The sequence below is a fragment of the Tamandua tetradactyla genome, chromosome 2 (genome assembly GCF_023851605.1).
Source record: "Tamandua tetradactyla isolate mTamTet1 chromosome 2, mTamTet1.pri, whole genome shotgun sequence".
NCBI classification, from domain to species: domain Eukaryota; kingdom Metazoa; phylum Chordata; class Mammalia; order Pilosa; family Myrmecophagidae; genus Tamandua; species Tamandua tetradactyla.
Window position 1 is genome coordinate 203,667,091 of NC_135328.1, and position 16,583 is coordinate 203,683,673.

At 50.2% G+C, this 16,583-nt stretch overlaps 1 protein-coding gene across 3 annotated transcripts; it reads right to left on the reverse strand.

Annotated features, from left to right (window-relative positions):
• Positions 1 to 6,090: 6,090 nt before the first annotated feature.
• On the reverse strand, positions 6,091 to 16,521 carry C1QB (complement C1q B chain). 3 transcript variants are annotated; one of them, XM_077150915.1, is made up of 4 exons: positions 16,216 to 16,520; positions 11,823 to 12,017; positions 10,163 to 10,741; positions 6,091 to 9,105 (listed from the first exon to the last, which is right to left on the reverse strand). In XM_077150915.1, the coding sequence occupies exons 2-3, from the start codon at positions 11,995 to 11,997 to the stop codon at positions 10,167 to 10,169; spliced, it is 750 nt and encodes a 249-aa protein (XP_077007030.1). In that variant the 5' UTR covers positions 11,998 to 12,017; positions 16,216 to 16,520; the 3' UTR covers positions 6,091 to 9,105; positions 10,163 to 10,166. The 3 variants fall into 3 exon arrangements, with proteins under 3 accessions (XP_077007030.1, XP_077007031.1, XP_077007029.1); XM_077150916.1 differs by lacking the exon at positions 6,091 to 9,105 and having other exon boundaries at positions 10,052 to 10,741; positions 11,823 to 12,020; positions 16,216 to 16,521; XM_077150914.1 differs by lacking the exon at positions 6,091 to 9,105 and having other exon boundaries at positions 10,052 to 10,741; positions 16,216 to 16,519.
• Between the last annotated feature and the right edge of the window lie 62 nt (positions 16,522 to 16,583).

The following is a 16,583-nucleotide window of genomic DNA, read 5'->3' on the forward strand; positions in this document are numbered from 1 at the left end:
TGGGAGTGGACTAGAATGTTGTTCTCCCATGACTTTTCTATTCTTACAACACACCCCAAGCCTCCTGCCCCCACCCCGCCACGGGCCCTGTACAGGCTTCCAGCACCAGGAACTCACTTTGCACAAGCCGTCGATGGCTTCAGCCATAAAACAGATGGAATGAAGACATATTTTTCAGGTCTCCTTCCCCGGAAACCAGCTGGGGCCAGGTCCCGGCGAGGCTGACATTTATGTACTGTCTTTAATCACATTAGCTGACGGATTCCAAACAAGGTCTGGAGACACCTTGTTAACGAGGACCCAGCTGTCTCTCCCACGGATACCTGTGCCCTCAGGGAGAGCCTGCCCGGAGAGGTGCCAACCCGGGCCTCGGCGCCTGCAGAGGGGCCCGCCCCGCGGTGCAGCCCGGACGCCCCAATTGCAAACCCAGCAAATGCCTGTGGCATCCAAAACCTAGGCTGGAGCTGGGGGGAGAGGAAAATTTATCCCAAGGTCGGGGACGTACGACTTTTCCTTTTGCAAAGCTCTTTTTGCCTCTTGGAACTCATCAGAACCTCACAGCAGCCAACAGTCCCATTGTACAGATGAGGATGCTAACATTTGTTGAGGGCCTACTTTGTGCTGGGCATGGTGAGCTGGTTTAAGAACCACTGTTTATTGCGTGCCTGCTATGTGCCAGGCAGGCGCGTTACATGTTCTGGCTTATTTAATAGTCACAACAATTTGCAGCTGAGGAAATAGAAGCTCAGAGCGTGGAGGTGACCTGCCTGTCCTAGGTCACCCTGCTCGAGAGTGGCAAAGCTGGAGTTTGAACCTCGTGGGCTCCTGTGTGAAGGCGCAACTACACAAAGCATCTGGCCTAGCACCTGGCCTATAGTTGACGCTCAGTACACTGCAATTTGCTTCTCTTGCCTTCTTTCTGCTAGCTGCCTGTTTCTTTGCATTCTCCCTTGCCCCACAGACACTGTGAGGCAGTTTATAGGGCTAAGTAAGTGAAAAGATGGCATAATGAGAAGAATCTGTGAAAGACAATGGACAAACAAGGGGTGGGGGCAGGAAGACATAAAATAGAAGTGAGAAGGAGGCTACCAAGAAAATATGTTCCATAAAGACCTGTACACTTGCTGCGGGTGAGTCCCCGCAGATCTTTGGCTCTCAGTTTTCTATTGCATTGTTGGACAATAAGCCTCCTTCTCCTTGCCAGTCAATGGGGGGTGGCAAGGCCCCCTTCAGGGGTTGGCTACAGAGATTAAATGGTTGTGTGCGACTGGCACGTTCACCACGCTCAGTTAAACTTCTCTCTTTGTTTCGCCTTGAAATGTCAAGCCATGGAGATTGTCCCAAGGGCTTACAAACGCTTGCATTCTCTACCTTTCTAGGCAGAATGTTAGTTAGATATTTGCTTCCATTTTGACCTTCTTCCTTCCATTCCATGCCATTACAGAACTTATATGTATCCAGGCCCTTCAGTCTCTGAAATAAGAAAGATGAATCAGTAGATGCATCAATTAACTAACACACCCATGCTTTCATTCATTCATTCAACAAACCTGAGTCTTCCACGATCTTGGGCTGGGAAATGTCCATTTCTGGCCTGTGTTGTTTCCTTCTGGGCCCTGGCTGTGTTCTGTTAGAGATGAGAATGCTGGATAAGTGAGGAATGATCAAGGGACTTCACCACTGTGTCCTCACTGACTCAGTGACCCTGCAGCAACTCCCCTCCTTTTTCCTGTGGGTGTTCCAAGGAAGCAAGCTCCCCTAGGTTCCTAATCAGTAGGCTTGGGGCAAGCCTGAGAGTCTGTCACAAGGTCTCCAACTGAGTCTAATGCAACCTGATTCAAACTTCTCCTATGGAAATGTCTGAGGCTCAGAGAGGGGTAGCGACTTTTCTGAGGTCACACAGTGCATCAGGTTCTGAGGCCAGCCTAGAACTGGGAGCTGCTGACTTCCCACCTAGGGTGCTTCCTGCTCTGCTATGGGTGGCCCTCCTGGATTTCTTGAGCGAGTGTCCCCTTTTCTCCTGCATCTGTCCAACAGAGTAATCTGCGAGAAGCCCTCCTGGCCATGTGTAAAACTAAATGCAGTTTGCAGTCTGCTCTGAAACGGGGGTGTGTGTTGGTCGGGGTGGGTGGAGTGGTGGTGAAACAGGAAGGCAGGGACATGGAAGAGAAACAGGAATGCAACGTGTAGTACACAGAGCCAGGGGCTCTCAGCATGGGGAAATGAACCCTCTATCCTTGGTCCCTTCCTTGGCCTGACCTTGAACTCCCCACATCACAACGACCACAACAGCACCACTAACAGTAACAGATGAATTCCCCGGTGCTCGCTGCCTACCAGGCCCTGTGTTACTGCTTCCCATGGGTGACAGAGCTCACTTTCACAGCCCATCTCAATACTGACCCAGGGCTCCTAGCTGTGCTTATGTAAAGGGCACATCAACCAGGTCAGCATCAACTTTCTCAAAAGTTGTCAGCAGAGCAAATTCTAATCCAGACTGGTGGGATTAGAAGATGCACTTCACCAAGATCCTAGCTGATTCTCATGCACCTAAAGTTTGTGGTGCCACTGCCCCAATTCCAATAAGGACCCATCATCGAGGACAACAGCTAACACTTGTAGAGACCTCTCTGTGTGCCAGGCACCTTGCCCACAGAATCCCATTTAACCCTCACATCAGCTTTCTAGGGTAGGTATGATTATCACCTGCATGTTACACACGAAGAAATTGTAGCCCAGGGAGGGTAAGTAATCAGCCTGAGGACACACAGCTAATAAATAGCACAGGTGGGATTTGAGGCCAGTCTTTCTGAAACCACTGTCTTTCTAGTTCCTGAGCCCCATCGCCTTTCCTCCTTCTCTTGTGTAGATCTCAGCAGAGAAGCTGCCTGTCTCCCCTTTCTTCCTTCTCTCCCACAGAGCCATTTTGCTTTGAGCTTAGAGGCCAGCTTAGTGCTCTTCTCGCTGCAGGGTAGAGAACCACCTGCATTGGAATTACCTGGGTGTTTGATAAAAGGTTAGCTTCCTGGGTCCCTCAGGATCCTATGGAATGTCTCAGATCACACAGGGCAGGGTCGCCATGCCCATTTTACACCCAAGGGCCTGGAGGCCCAGGGAGTTTTTCTGTAAATGCCCCAGCCTCTGCAAGGAACATTGGCTTGGCAGCCAGGTGGGTCTGGGCTCAAGCTCCTGATCCTCTTGTTCCAAGCTTGGAGCCACACCTGGGCCCAGAGCAGGTGGAAAAACTGAAGCTGGGGACCAAATCCATCCCACAGCCTGTTTGTGTACAGCCTGCGAGCTAAGAATGGATTTTACATTTTTAGATGGCTGAAAAAATCTAAAGAAAAATCATATTTGATGACATGTAAAAATTATGTAAAATTCAAATTTCAGGATCCATAAATAAGGTTTTATTGGAACATAGCCTTGCTCATCTGTTTATACATCGTGATTGGCTGTTTTGTGCAACAAAATCAGAATTGAGTCGTTGCAATGGAGACCGAATGACCTACAAAGCCTGAAACTATTTCCTATCTGGCCCTTTATAGAAAAAGTTTTCCAATCCCCAGTTTAGACCAGTCCTCAAACTTTCTCTGCATCACACTCACCTGGGGAATTTTTGAAACACAGAGTGTTGGGCCGCACGCTCAGATTTTCTGATTCAGCCTGTCTTGAGTGGGGCCTTAGAATTGGCATTTCTAACAAGTTCCCAGGTGATGCTAACGCATCTGGGACCATGCTTTGAGGACACCGGTCTAGATGAACTTGGGCCTTCCAAGCTGCTCCTCCACCCCACCCAGCGAGCTCAGAGCCTACCCAGGGAGTGGGAGAAGAGAGGGAAGAGGAAGGAGTTCACACCGGTCCCACTCCACCCACCTGCCCACCAGCCCTCTCCCAGGCTGTCGTTCTGGCGTCTGCTCCCCCCTGGTGGTGATGGGCCCTGAATCGCATCTTGGCTGATTCAGACTTGAGAGCCTGTCCCTCCACAAAGAAACACATTTCAAAGCCTCCAGAGTATGCACAAGTTTTCACCCAGCGAGTCTACTTCTGAGAGTTTAATCCAAGGAAAGAATTGAGAATACGTACCAGGACACTTGTTGTGTTGTTCGTTTGTAAAGGGGGCACAAAATAGAGACGGGGGGAGGCGGATGTTCCCTTGGCCACAGTTACAGGATTTGAACTTGGGTCTGTCAGACTCAAGAGCCAGTGCCCTCACCTGTAGCCCAACGTAGCCCTTCGCATGCCCTGCCCGCCACGAACAGTCCAGAGGCTAAGAGCATGCAGAGGTACTTGCATTGTTGAATTCTGGTTCTGTTAATTTCCAGTTGTGTAACATTGGACATGCTACTTTACTGCTCTGTGCCTCCGTGTTCCCATCCGTAAAAGGGGGGCATAAGTTCATCGTAAAGGTTACGTGAGTTAACATGAGGTGCTTACAACAATGCAATGTGTGTGAGCTGTTATTTATCAGGTTCCACCTTTCTCCTTCTTTGCCTTCTACCCCTCTTTCCTCTTTTTAACTGGCTCAAAAGCTTGTGGTTCACCAGGAGGGGGAGAGGGTGAAAACACTGTGACGTCTTGGTCTGGATTGACCAGGGGTGGGTGGAGGTGGATGGGGCAGGAGGAGGCAACGTGGTCAGATGGTGGCAGACCAGGGCCACGCCATGCCCACGCCCACCCTGCCCTGACAATTGTTCCCGGGCACAGTGCTGGGTCCCTGGAACCTGGGCAATAGGGTATTATTAGTATTATTATTTTAAAATTGCCTGGTTCTTTTACTGAATATCTCACGTGATACATATTCACACAGCTTGTGCCATAGCATAACATTAGTACATTACACAGAATAGGACAGCTTAGCAGGCTGCGTAAAATTAAGAAAAATTCTTATGAAGAGTTAGGTTCTGTTACACTCAGTCTGTACTGCAATCAGAAGTATCCTCTTCCTCTTCAATTTGCCCAAAAGGCCTTGCTTCTTTTTTTTTTTTTTTTTAACTTTTTTTTATTGTATAGTATAACATATATACAAAGCAAAGAAATAAAAAAGCAATAGTTTTCAAAGCACTCTTCAACAAGTGGTTGCAGGATAGATCCCAGAGTTTTTCATGGGCTACCATTCAATCCTCTCATATTTTTCCTTCCAGCTGCTCCAGAATATAGAAAGCTAGAGGGCTTAAATACTTTTTTATCATCACAATCGACTTTTTCTTTCCTTTTTTTTTGTAAACAATAACATACATACAAAAAAGCTATAGATTTCAAAGCACAGTACCACAATTAGTTGTAGAACATATTTCAGACTTTGACATGGGTTACAATTTCACAATTTTAGTTTTTTATTTCTAGCTGCTCTAAAATACCGGAGAGTAAGAGATATCAACATAATGGTTCAGTATTCAAAGTAATTTGTTAAGTCCTATCTTCTCTGTATAACTCCACCATCCCCTCTGATCTTTCCATACCTCTCTTTAGGGGTGTTTGAGCTATGGCAATTCTAAGTTTTTCACATTGGAAGGGTCTGTCACTAATATGGGGTAGGGAGATGGAACTAGCTGATGTTCTGGAGAGGCTGTGCTAGGTTTCAGGACTTATCTGGACCGGGGACACACCTGGAGGTTGTAGGTTTCTGGAAAGTTATTCTAGTGCCTGGAACCCTTGTGGAATCTTATATATTGCCCTAGGTGTTCTTTAGGATTGGCTGGAATGATCCTGGTTGGGGGTTGGCAGATTATATAGGTAGCAATGTCTAACTGAAGCTTGTGTAGCCTCTTGACTCTATTTGAACTCTCTCTGCCACTGGTACACTTCTTTCCGCCCTTTTGGTCAGGATACAATTGTTGATCCCATGGTGCCAGGTCTGGAGATTCATCCCTGTGAGTCATCTCCCACGTCGCTAGAGAGACTTTCACCCCTGGATGTCATGTCCCACGTAAGGGGGAGGGCAATAATTTCACTTGCAGAGTTGGGCTTAGAGAGACTGAGCACAACATCTGAGGAACAACAGCGGTCCTCCAGAAGTGACTCTTAGGCATGCCTATAGGTAGTCTAAGCTTCTCCACTACCTACATAAGCTTCACAAGAGTAACATGCTTCTTTTTTAAAAATATTTTTATTGAGACATCTTCATGCACCATACAATCCATCCAAAGTACACAACCAATGGCTCACATAATCATTTTTGGAACATTTGCATCACTACAGAAAAAGAAATAAAAAGAAAAACGAAAACCCCCATACAACCCTTACTCCTCCCTCTCTCTGAACACTTGTATTGCACAATACCCAATTTTTTTAACCCCTCATTCCACCTCTATTATTTATTTATTTTTTGTCCTTAATTTTTTTTTAACTTTTTATTTATTTATTTATTTTATTTTGCATATGGGCAGGAGGCACCAGGAATCAAACTTCAGACCTCCAGTATGGCAGGTGAGAGCTCTGCCTGCTGAGCCACGGCAGCCTGCCCTGTCCTTAATATTTTACTCACCTGTCCATACCCTGGATAAAGGGAGCATCAGCCACAAGGTTTTCACAATCACATGGTCATGCTGCAAAAGCTATATAGTTATATAATCATCTTCAAGAATCAAGGCTACTGGAAAAGAGTTCAACAGTTTCAGGTATTTCCTTCTAGCTATTCTAATACACTAAAAACTAAAAAGGGATCTCTATATAAAGCATAAGAAAAACTTCCAGAATAACCTTCCTACTCCGTTTGAAATCTCTCGACCACTGAAACTTTATTTTGCTTCATTTCTTTCTTCCCCCTTTCGATCAAGAAAGCTTTCTCAACCCCATGAGGCTGGGTCCCAGCTCATTCTGTGAGTTATGTCCCACATTGCACCCCAGGGAGATTTGCACCCCTGGGAGTCATGTCCCATTTAGCGGGGAGGCAGTGAATTCACCGGCTTAGAGAGAGAGGCCACATCTGAGCAACTAAAGACGTTCTCTGGGAGTGATTCTTAGGCATAATTATAAGTAGGCCTGGTTTCTACTTTGCAGGAATAAGTTTCATAGGGGCGAACCCCAAGATTGAGGATTCGGCCTGTTAAATTAGATAAAACCTTACTTCTTGATTAATCCCTGGATTCAAGAAGCTAAAATCTAAATCCTAGGTCTGCGGCATGATGTGGGCAAGTAATGCGCCGTCCCTGTGCCTCAATGTTCTCATCTATAGACTGGGAGCATTAGGACTAGAGCAGTGGGTCCTACAATGTGGTCCCCAGAGCAGAAGGATCAGCATTACTGGGGAAGGTGGCGTTAGAGATGAAGATTTTAACGAGCCCTCCTGGTGACTCTGATGCTTGTTTGAGCACTTATGGGCTCATTGTCACCGTGAAAGGAGATCACACTTGCCAGGCATTTAGCCCCTTCCTGGTCTCAGCTGGTTGGGATAGGAGTAAAACCCTGTTCCAGACCAGGCTGACCAGATCCCCTCTCCTGGGAACTGGGAATTGGAGCCGTCAGTCTCTGTGGCACTTCAGTGAGGGGCAGAGGCTTTCCGGGGCCAAGGTGGTCCTTTGGGGGGCCCCATCTCCCTCCACGTGCAAGGAGAAGCCCAGCGACAACGGTCTCAGTGGGAGATGCGATGTCCAGCAGTCCTGCCTGGGAGGTATCTGGCTCTGGACCCCATGTCCACTGAGGTGGGCTGTGCCCCTGCTCCCGGGTCCTGTGGGATACCTCTGGGCTCTCCTGATAAGTCCCCCTCTCCCTTCTAAGTTGGTCTGAGGGGGTTTCTTGCACTTGCAACTAAAAAGACTTTGGCTGTGGGATGTGGCATGTTGAGGGCTGGGGGTCAGGGAGGGTGCCCAAAGGTCAAGAGTCACAGGTCTCAGGGGACCCATTTTCCTTCCTTTCCCTGCCCAATTGCTAGCTCAGCAGGAGGTTCCAAGCTGCAGCTCCACCCCTGGTCCCTCTGAGAAAGGGGCAAAGGGGAAAAGGAAGGTGCCCAGGTCAGTAATGGGGTCTGCAGGTGAGGCCCGGAGACCCATCTGTGGTCTCTTCTGGGCTCCCACGTTATTCTTCCCTTGGATACCTGGAATGAAACTCTGCCTTTGGTTAGAAAAGAGTCGTAATAAAGGTGAGGAGTTAACACATGTCAAAGTTTGTATGAAGCAAGATATGTCTGCCACATAACAGGCAAGAATGGACTTGCAGCAAGACCCTGCATTTGGAGCAGATCCCAAAGCTGGGGCGGGGGTGGGGTTACAACAAGGGCAGTCGTGGGGGTCCTGACTGGGTTCTCTGCGAGGAGGAAAGGCAGCAGGGTCAGGGTTCACAGTCAAGGTCCGAGGGGCACAGAGGTGGCCGGTCTCCAGGTTTAGCCAAGAAGGCTTTGGGATGAAGAGATCCAGCCTCCAGGCCCAGCTTGCGCAACCCACTGCAACTGCTTGCCGTCTTTGAGCCTGGGATTCCTTCTCTGTAAAATGGGAACAATGCTACATACCTCGCAGGAGTTATGGGGGATCACAGGAGCTGATCTATGGAAAGCACCAGGCCCACTGCCTGGCACATAGTCATTCAGTTGTGGCTGTGGTTACTATTACTACTACTATCTATTACTGTTACTGTTGCTGCTACTGCTATTACTGCTACTGCTACTACTGCTGCTGCTGCTGCTGCTACTGCTACTACTATTACTATTACCTCAGACTTAAAGGCCAGAAGACAGTTTGCATTGGAAGCGCCGAGCAGTAGAAAACAGACCCACCCGCTGCAGGCAAGATCCAAGGCCTGTTGGAGGGTCTGAGCCTGGGGCAGGTCACTGGTGCGAGACCGAGCAGCATCTGCGTCCAATGAATGGAGGCCTGAGAGATGGGCCGGCCAATCAGGAGGCTGCGTGGTGTTGCGGCCCATGTGATAGGTCGGGATTGGTTGTGGGTCTGGGTGGGGTGGGGCTCGTGGGAGGAGCTGTGGCTAGCAGGTGCAAAGCTGGAGCGCTGCGGGGGTGCAGGGCTGTGGTCTCCGCCAGTCCGGCCGAAGCAGGGCTGTATTGCGCGGCCGCTGAGCGTGTCCGCGTCTGGGGATGAGCAGGAGCTCAGGACCTCGCTGGGGAGGTCGGGCGGGCACGAGTAAAACCCGGAACCAAGCTGTGCGTGCTCAGACCTGAATAGTGAGAAAAGGGGTTAGAGGAGGGAGAGAGCTGTGAGGCTGGAATGGCCCCGCCTCAGGGAAGAGGTATGGGTTGAACGAGGCTTTCGAGGCTGGTTCAGTGGCAGCGTGGAAGCTTCTAGGTGGGGAAGAGTAGAGGAGAGGCACTGAGGAGGAAAGCATGGTCCTTGTTTGGAAGACCGAGAGGGCCCGGTTGGTTTGGAGTGGAGACTTTCTTTGCCCAGGAGCGGGCAGGGCTTGAAGGGCAGCCATAGAGAGCGTCATATGCCAGGCTCGTAGGCTGGGACTATATCCAGTTGACAGTGGGGAGCCAATGGAGGTTTTAGAGCAGGATAAGGGGTGACTTTTGTTCTAACTGGTTGTACTGGCCTGTGAACATTTTGGGACAGTGGAAATGTGGGGAGCATCAAAAGTGGGATGGTCCTGGTTCCAAGGTGAGTTAAGACTTTGGAGGAGGACCCCTTGATCCCCTGGGTGTGGATGGTGTGAAATTATAAGCAGCAGAACACCTTTCATATCCGGCCTAGACATGTGGCCTTAAAAGGTGTTTTGATGCACCTATGGGCTGACCTGCCCTAAATCCTCAGATCTCCTGTGGGGTCATAGATGATCCCTTCTTCCTCCAATCCTCACTGTCCCCCTCTGTAAACTGAGCAGGATGCAATCTACCTCCAGGGGTGAGAGTAAGGATTAATGAGAGAACGAGGAAAGGGGCTAACCTGGCACATGGGACAGAATAGGTGCTCGGTAGATGCTGTCCCCATCCTGCCTCCCACTGTGTGGCTGGCACAGAGCAGGACACAGAGACTATCCTTAGATGGCATTTCTGTTTTCAGAGGTCGTTCATTCATTCATTCAGTCAGTCAGTCATTCAGCCAGCATTTCTGAGCATCTACTGTGTGCCAGGCACTGGGACACAGAGTTGAATCAGACCACCGTCCCTTGTCCCTGAAGAGTTTATTCACTCATTCGTTCAGCCATTCTGCTTTGGCTGGGAGGAGGGGGCATTTGGGGTACAGTGAGTGTCGCAGGCCGGGGAGGAGCTGCCTACCGGGTCACACTTCCATATCCGGGAAGAGCAGGAACCCGGAGAAGACGCTGTTGGCGCCGTCCATGCCCAGCAGGGAATTCTTGTCGGTGGCCTGCAGGAAGACGTTCTCCCCCCACTCCAGCTTGAGGACCACGCCGCCCGTGGTGACTTGGAAGGTGCTGTACACGTAGTCGCAGAAGGTGACCACCTTCTGCAGTTGCTCCCGGCCGCGGACCAGGTTCACGCACAGGTTCCCCCGCGAGCTGGCATGGAATGTGAAGTAGTAGAGGCCGGGCACCTTGCAGGTGAACTTGCCGTTGCGAGGCTCGTAGTTGTTGTTCTCGTTGGTGATTATGTGGTCGAAGCGGATGGTCTGGTCCCGCCGCAGGGGACTGGAGATGGTCCGCTTGGCAGAGAAGGCTATTTTTTGCGTGGCCTTGTAGTCCCCAGATTCACCCTTGGGGCCAGGGGCTCCAGGGGCCCCTGGGAAACCTTTGGGACCCACGGGGCCCTTGGGGCCAACTTTTCCTGGGTTCCCAGGGATCCCTGGGTCCCCCTTCTCTCCAAACTCGCCGTGGTCTCCAGCTAGCCCTGGCAGCCCTGGGAAAGCCAAGACAAGAGAAATGAGGATACGAGAGATAATTGAGAACCAGAGGAAGGAGCCCTGGGCTGGGAGGCATGGGAGCCTGGCTGTGTGACCTTGGACGAGTCCCTGCCCCTCTCTGGGCCTCAGCCTCCCATCTGTACAAAGAGCGGTTCTGAGAGGGCCTCTGAGTCTCCTTCCAGCCCAGCATTCTGAGATGTGCTCAGCACTAATGGGGGCTCATGTCTGAGGGGAGGAAGGTGGTTGGACAGGCACCCCAGTCCAGACTTAAGTCTCCAGCAGAGATAGCAAATTCTTGGCAGTCATGCTAGTCCTCTCCACAACCTCACCAGGTGCAGACACCCTTAATCAATCACCACATTCTTTTCTTACTAACCCTGGAAATGGTCCTTGGAATCCTTCTGAAAACGACTCTCCAGTCAGCCTCTACCTCTCAAGTGGGCACACCACTTGATAAAATCTATTGTCTAATAGAGTGACTGAGAACATGGGCTCTGGGGATGGACAGTTGTTCCTTGAATATCACATCTGCCAGTAGTTGTTGTGTCACCTTGACTGAGGCATATTCTCTAAGGCTCAGCTTTCTCATCTGTAAACTGGGAATGATATTTTAAGAGATTGCAAGGATTAAATGGGATTATGTGAGGAGAGTGACTGACACAGAGGGTTGCTCCCTACCCATTGGTTAAATGAATAAATGAACTACACTTTGCAGAGGTTTTCATTTGGGGGCATGTCTCACTTGAACCCCACTATAGCCCTGCAAAAGGATCATTCAAACCTAGGACTGTGTAACTTCAGCACCGATGCTGCCTTTCTCTCTGGATTTGGGACCAAGAGATACCTGCTTTGGTCTCAGCCTTAACAGTTCCTGGGCTAACTTGGGCAAGTCAGTAGCCTTTCTGGACATCAGTTTTCTCATCTGTAAAGTGGCGATCATCCTCTCTAGGGGATGGCCCAGAAAGCTAGTGGATTTGAAAGTACTGTTGCAGTCCCTAAGATGGACAACTGTGACTCAGGAGACAGGAGATGGAGCCTTGGTCAGCAATACCAGAGTGTCCCCAAAACTCACAGTACCTTTCTCTCCCTTTATCCCAGGGGTCCCAGGCTGGCCATCTGAGCCTGGTTTCCCGGGGATGCCTGGGATGCCAGGGATGGCTGCGGGTCCTGTGCAGCTGCTCTGGGCCCAGGAGGCATCAAGCAGACCCAGAAGCAGCAGCAGCGGGACGTTGCCCCACAGGGTCTTCATCATCACACTGTCTCAGCAGCCTCCTGCTGGGCAAAGAGAAAGCAGGGGCAAAGTCACTACCAAAGTGACTCCTACCATTCATTCAGTCATTCATTCATTTATTCATTCATTGGTTCATGTGCTCACTGAATGTCTCGTGTACCAGAAGCTGTTCTAGGTGCCCGGGACATAGTGATGAACAGACAGATAATGGTCCTGCCCTCACAGAGCTGATGCTCTAGCAGGAGACAGACAATAAACAGGTCAACATACAAAGGAACAAAAATACAGGCATACCTCATTTTATTGTGCTTTGCAGATACTGTGTTTTTTTTTGTTTTTTTTTTTTTTGTAACAGATTGAAGGTTTGTGGCAATCCTGTGTTGAGCAAGTCTATCGGTGCTATTTTTCCAGCAGCGTGTGCCCACTTCATATCCCTGTGTCACATTTTACATAAGGTACATATATTGTTTTTAGACATAATACCATGGCATATTTAATAGACTACAGTATAGTGTAAACTTAAGTTTTATATGCACCAGGAAACCAAAATGTTTGTGTGACTTGCTTTATTGTGATACTCACTCTATTGCAGTGGTCTGGTATGGAACCCTCAATATCTCCAGGGTTCTGGGCTGTGACGAGTGCTCTGAAAGGATCAGGAGGGTGGCAGGAGGGAGAGTAAGGGGGGTAGGAGGTGCCTTCTTTAGCGAGGGGAGTCCTTTCCCCCAGGGTAGCGTGCTCGACAGGGGAATGATTAGGCTGAGACCTGAAGTACCTGAACGGGCTGAGACAGGAGTGTAGCAGGAGGAAGGAACAGTGAGGGGCAAAGGCCCAGATGTCGGACAGAGCTTGGAACAGTGAAGATCAGCAGGGAAGCCAGTGTAGACAGAGGGTAGTGAGGGCTCTAAGTGACAGGTGAGGTTAGAGAGGTCAGAAGGGGCCAGTGTAGGTTCTCAAAGGCTGTGGGTATATGGGTTTGGGAATGTTTGTTTTTTTTTTACATTGGCAGGCACCAGGAATCGAACCCAGGTCCTCTGGCATCGCAGGCAAGCATTCCTGCCTGCTGAGCCACCGTGGCCCACCTGGGTTTGGGAATTTTTATTCCAAATGTTTGTATTTAGGGGAGTGTCTGATTTTGGGCTGCCTGTGCTGTTTCACAGCAAGCCACTCTGCATTCTCAGAGCAGCCTTGCGTGGTAGAAACTATTATTTCGACACCAAAAAGGACACCGAGGCTCAGGGAGGTCAAGTCGATTGCTCAGGGTCTCACATTTAGGAATGAAGCAGGACTTGGGCCCAGGTCCATCTAGTGTCCCCGCCAGCATTCCTGGCCATCTCTGCAGGCTGCATATTCTCAGGTTCCTCCAAGGGCTACTGGCCTTGGTGAGAAGGTGGTGCTGCCCCCTTTTTAATTCTAGAAAACTAGGAAGAAGCCTGGAGGTTGTCTGGAGCCAGTCAGACCAATTTGGCCATCACCTTGTGGTGTTAATTCCCGAGACAGAAGGGATCTTCAATTTCATGTAGTCCAGTGCTCAGCATATTCTTAAGTCTCCTCAATAACATCTCTGCCAGATAAGGGCTCTTCCATTAATGGCTTGCACCATTTCAGTGACAGGCAGCTCACTACCTACCAAGGCCATTCCAACTTTGCTCATATTAAAATTCTCCCTGTTTCAAGACTTGGGTCAAATCCTTTTGCCCACCTCGCAGGGTATTGTGAAGATCATATCACCTCTTAGCCCATAGGGTTTTCTCCCTCTGCTGAGCTGTTTCCCACTGTTAAAATGGCAGAGTCAGGTGGTCCTTGCCTGCCTCCTGGGGCAAACATGGGGATCCAGATCAGGCCATGGATGGGAATGAATCACGATGTTCCGAGCTCTCATCTGGCTTGTTGCTACGCTGCTGCTCCTCCCGTCTTCCGATCCTCACGACACCCCGGGGAAGTGGGTCGTGATTATTTTCCCCTCTTGTAGATGGCAGAAACCGAGGCTCAAAAAGCAGAAAGCACCCTGCTCAGAGTCACCCAGCGATTTGGGGAGTGGCAGGGCTGTGACCAAGCCCCATGCTCCCTGCCACCCGCACCCCCCGAGCTGTGCCCATCCCAGAGTCTGGCAATTGGTGGGTTTCCCGGGACCTTAAAGACTTGCTGAGTTTTGGCTCAGGTACTCTGAAAATTAGCCTCAGCCCCTCATCCAGTTCTAATCAATTCATGAAACATTTCCCAGCCCCCTGGGCTATGCCTGACTCTGCGCTGTGCACAAGGATGGGAAGATGCAGAGGGGATGGGACCAGGGCCTGCCAGTATGCTCCAAAGACACAGTGGCTTGGAGGACAGTTCCACTTGTCTATGAATATGCCCCAGCCCTCACTCTTGCTGGAGGTTTTGCCAAATAACAGTTTGACAACTTTAATAATCTATGCATTTCGCACCAAGCCTGACGTTTGCTAAGGCTTAACAAGTGCCAGGCTCGGTGCTAAATGCTTTATGTGCCATTTTCCCATTTAATTTGATCCCCACAACAGCCCTTTGAGAAAGCACTCCTGCCCTTTCTCTCATTTTACAAGTGAGGATCAGAGGGGGTGAGAACCTCAATAAAGGCCACACAGCTACCATGTGGCTGGGATTCAGACCCACTTCCACAGGATCTCAACAACTTGCAGGGCTGTTCTGTTAGGAGGCAGATGTAGCTGGTGCTTACAGCTTTGGGGCCAGATGACCTATGAAAAGGAGTTAATGCACAGGGCAAGCTCAGAATACTGGGTGCAGGGACGGTGCTCAGGAAAGGAGCCTTTTTCATTACTAGTATTGCTGTGGTCATTAGCAGCAAACATTCCCTTAGTGGTGAGAGCCCTGTAGTGTCATAAGGAAAGCCAGGGTTCACATCCAGCCTCTGTCACATCTTAGCCAAGGGCCTTGCACAAATCACTTCTTCCTGACCTCAGTTTCCCTGTCTATAAAATGGGGATGATACTAACCTATACCTCTCAGGGTTGGTTCAAGGACAGGTGAGTTAGGGCTTACAACAGAGCCTGGCATGTTGCAATGATTAATGAATATTAGACATTTTATTATTATCACCATCATCCAAGAATCCCCAGGTTTCTGGGCAGGAGCAAAGGTGGTTGGAGAAGTGAGGAAGGGTCTGTTCCTTTGGGAAGATTGGGCTCAGGGAGAGGGGCTCGCCTGGCGGGGAGCAGAGGTTCGATTTGTGATGGAACTTGGGCTTCTTGGGGAAGTTGGAGATGGGGTGAGAGGGGGAAGTTCTGATTTCTAGTTCTAATCAGAATCTAGTTCTAATTCAGGAGGATACCAAATCTCAGACTTGGGGTAGGACTTAAAACTCACCCGGTCTGACCTTCCGCCGTCATCAGTCCATCGTCCCCTTCAGCCCAGCTCCCCACATCTTCCCCCACAATGCCGACCCCTCCAGCTACCTCCAGCCCAAGGGCCTCCCCCTCCGCTGACTTGGAGTCAGGCCAACTTGACCTTAAACATCACCTCATTGCTCCCTCGTGGCATGACCTCGGCCAAGTGCCTTAACCTCTCTGAGTCTCTTGGGCAATGACGATTTCTACCTGGCCCAGAGGGATTACACGAGCTGAGACCTAAAAGGAACACGGCCCCTCTAAAAGCCCTACCCCCACCCCCAACCTTTGTCAGCATTATCGAGTTCACTCAGTACTGATAATTAACCACAGCTTCACCTGCAAATCAAATTATTGCCCTGAAAGAGTCAAGCTGAGCTTTCTTAGCAGACGGGGAGGAAATGAGAGAAGCAAGGCTAGGGGAGTGCTGGGCTGGACAGAGGGAGCCCTGGGTTCTAATTTTACCTCTGCCTCTGGTTTACTAATAGATTTTGAGCCAGAGAGTATGCTAAGCACCCAAGGACCTTGATCTTCTTTAGGACTCACAGGGCCCCTGGAGAAAGAATCTCATCCCCAGAAAGGGTCTTAGGCTGAGAAATGTTATCTTGCCCAAGATCATCAGCACAAAAGAGGCACAAGCTGGACTTAGGTCAGCTTTGGGACCCCAGAGCCTTTATGCTGGGCCCCTGGGTAGCAGCAATGCCCAGGCTCACTCCAGAGGGTCAGATTCCCTAGCTCTGAGGTTGGTTGCAGGACTCTGCGCTGTTTACAAATACCCTAGAAGGCTCCAAGGCAGGTGACGCAAAGCCTGCACTTTGAGAATCACCACCCTCCACCATTTTGGCCCTGCCAGTCAATCCCCCCAGGCGCTCACCTGGGAAGCTGGTGTCCTGTGATTCCTGGGGCTGGGCAGCAGTGGGGCCAGGAGCCTGGAGCCTGCTGCTCTCAGTCCAAAGCGGAAGTTCCCTTCTCCAGGGGCAGGAAGGGCCTTTCCCTGCTGGTCCCCTCCTGTGGGCCCAGCAGACCAGCCCCCTCCCCGTCACCCCACTCTCACCCCATCCTGCTGCACTCAGGCAGTTTCAGGTCCCGTTTCTGCTACCGGAGGGGTTTACTGTAAGTGGGCTGGGTGAGTGGTGAGTTTGGTTTCGCCGACTCAGCACTGTAAGAGAGAACAGGCTGTCCAGGGGAATGTCCAAAACTGGCCACTCACCCGCCAAGGTCCTGGTCTTCTCCAAGAGACAG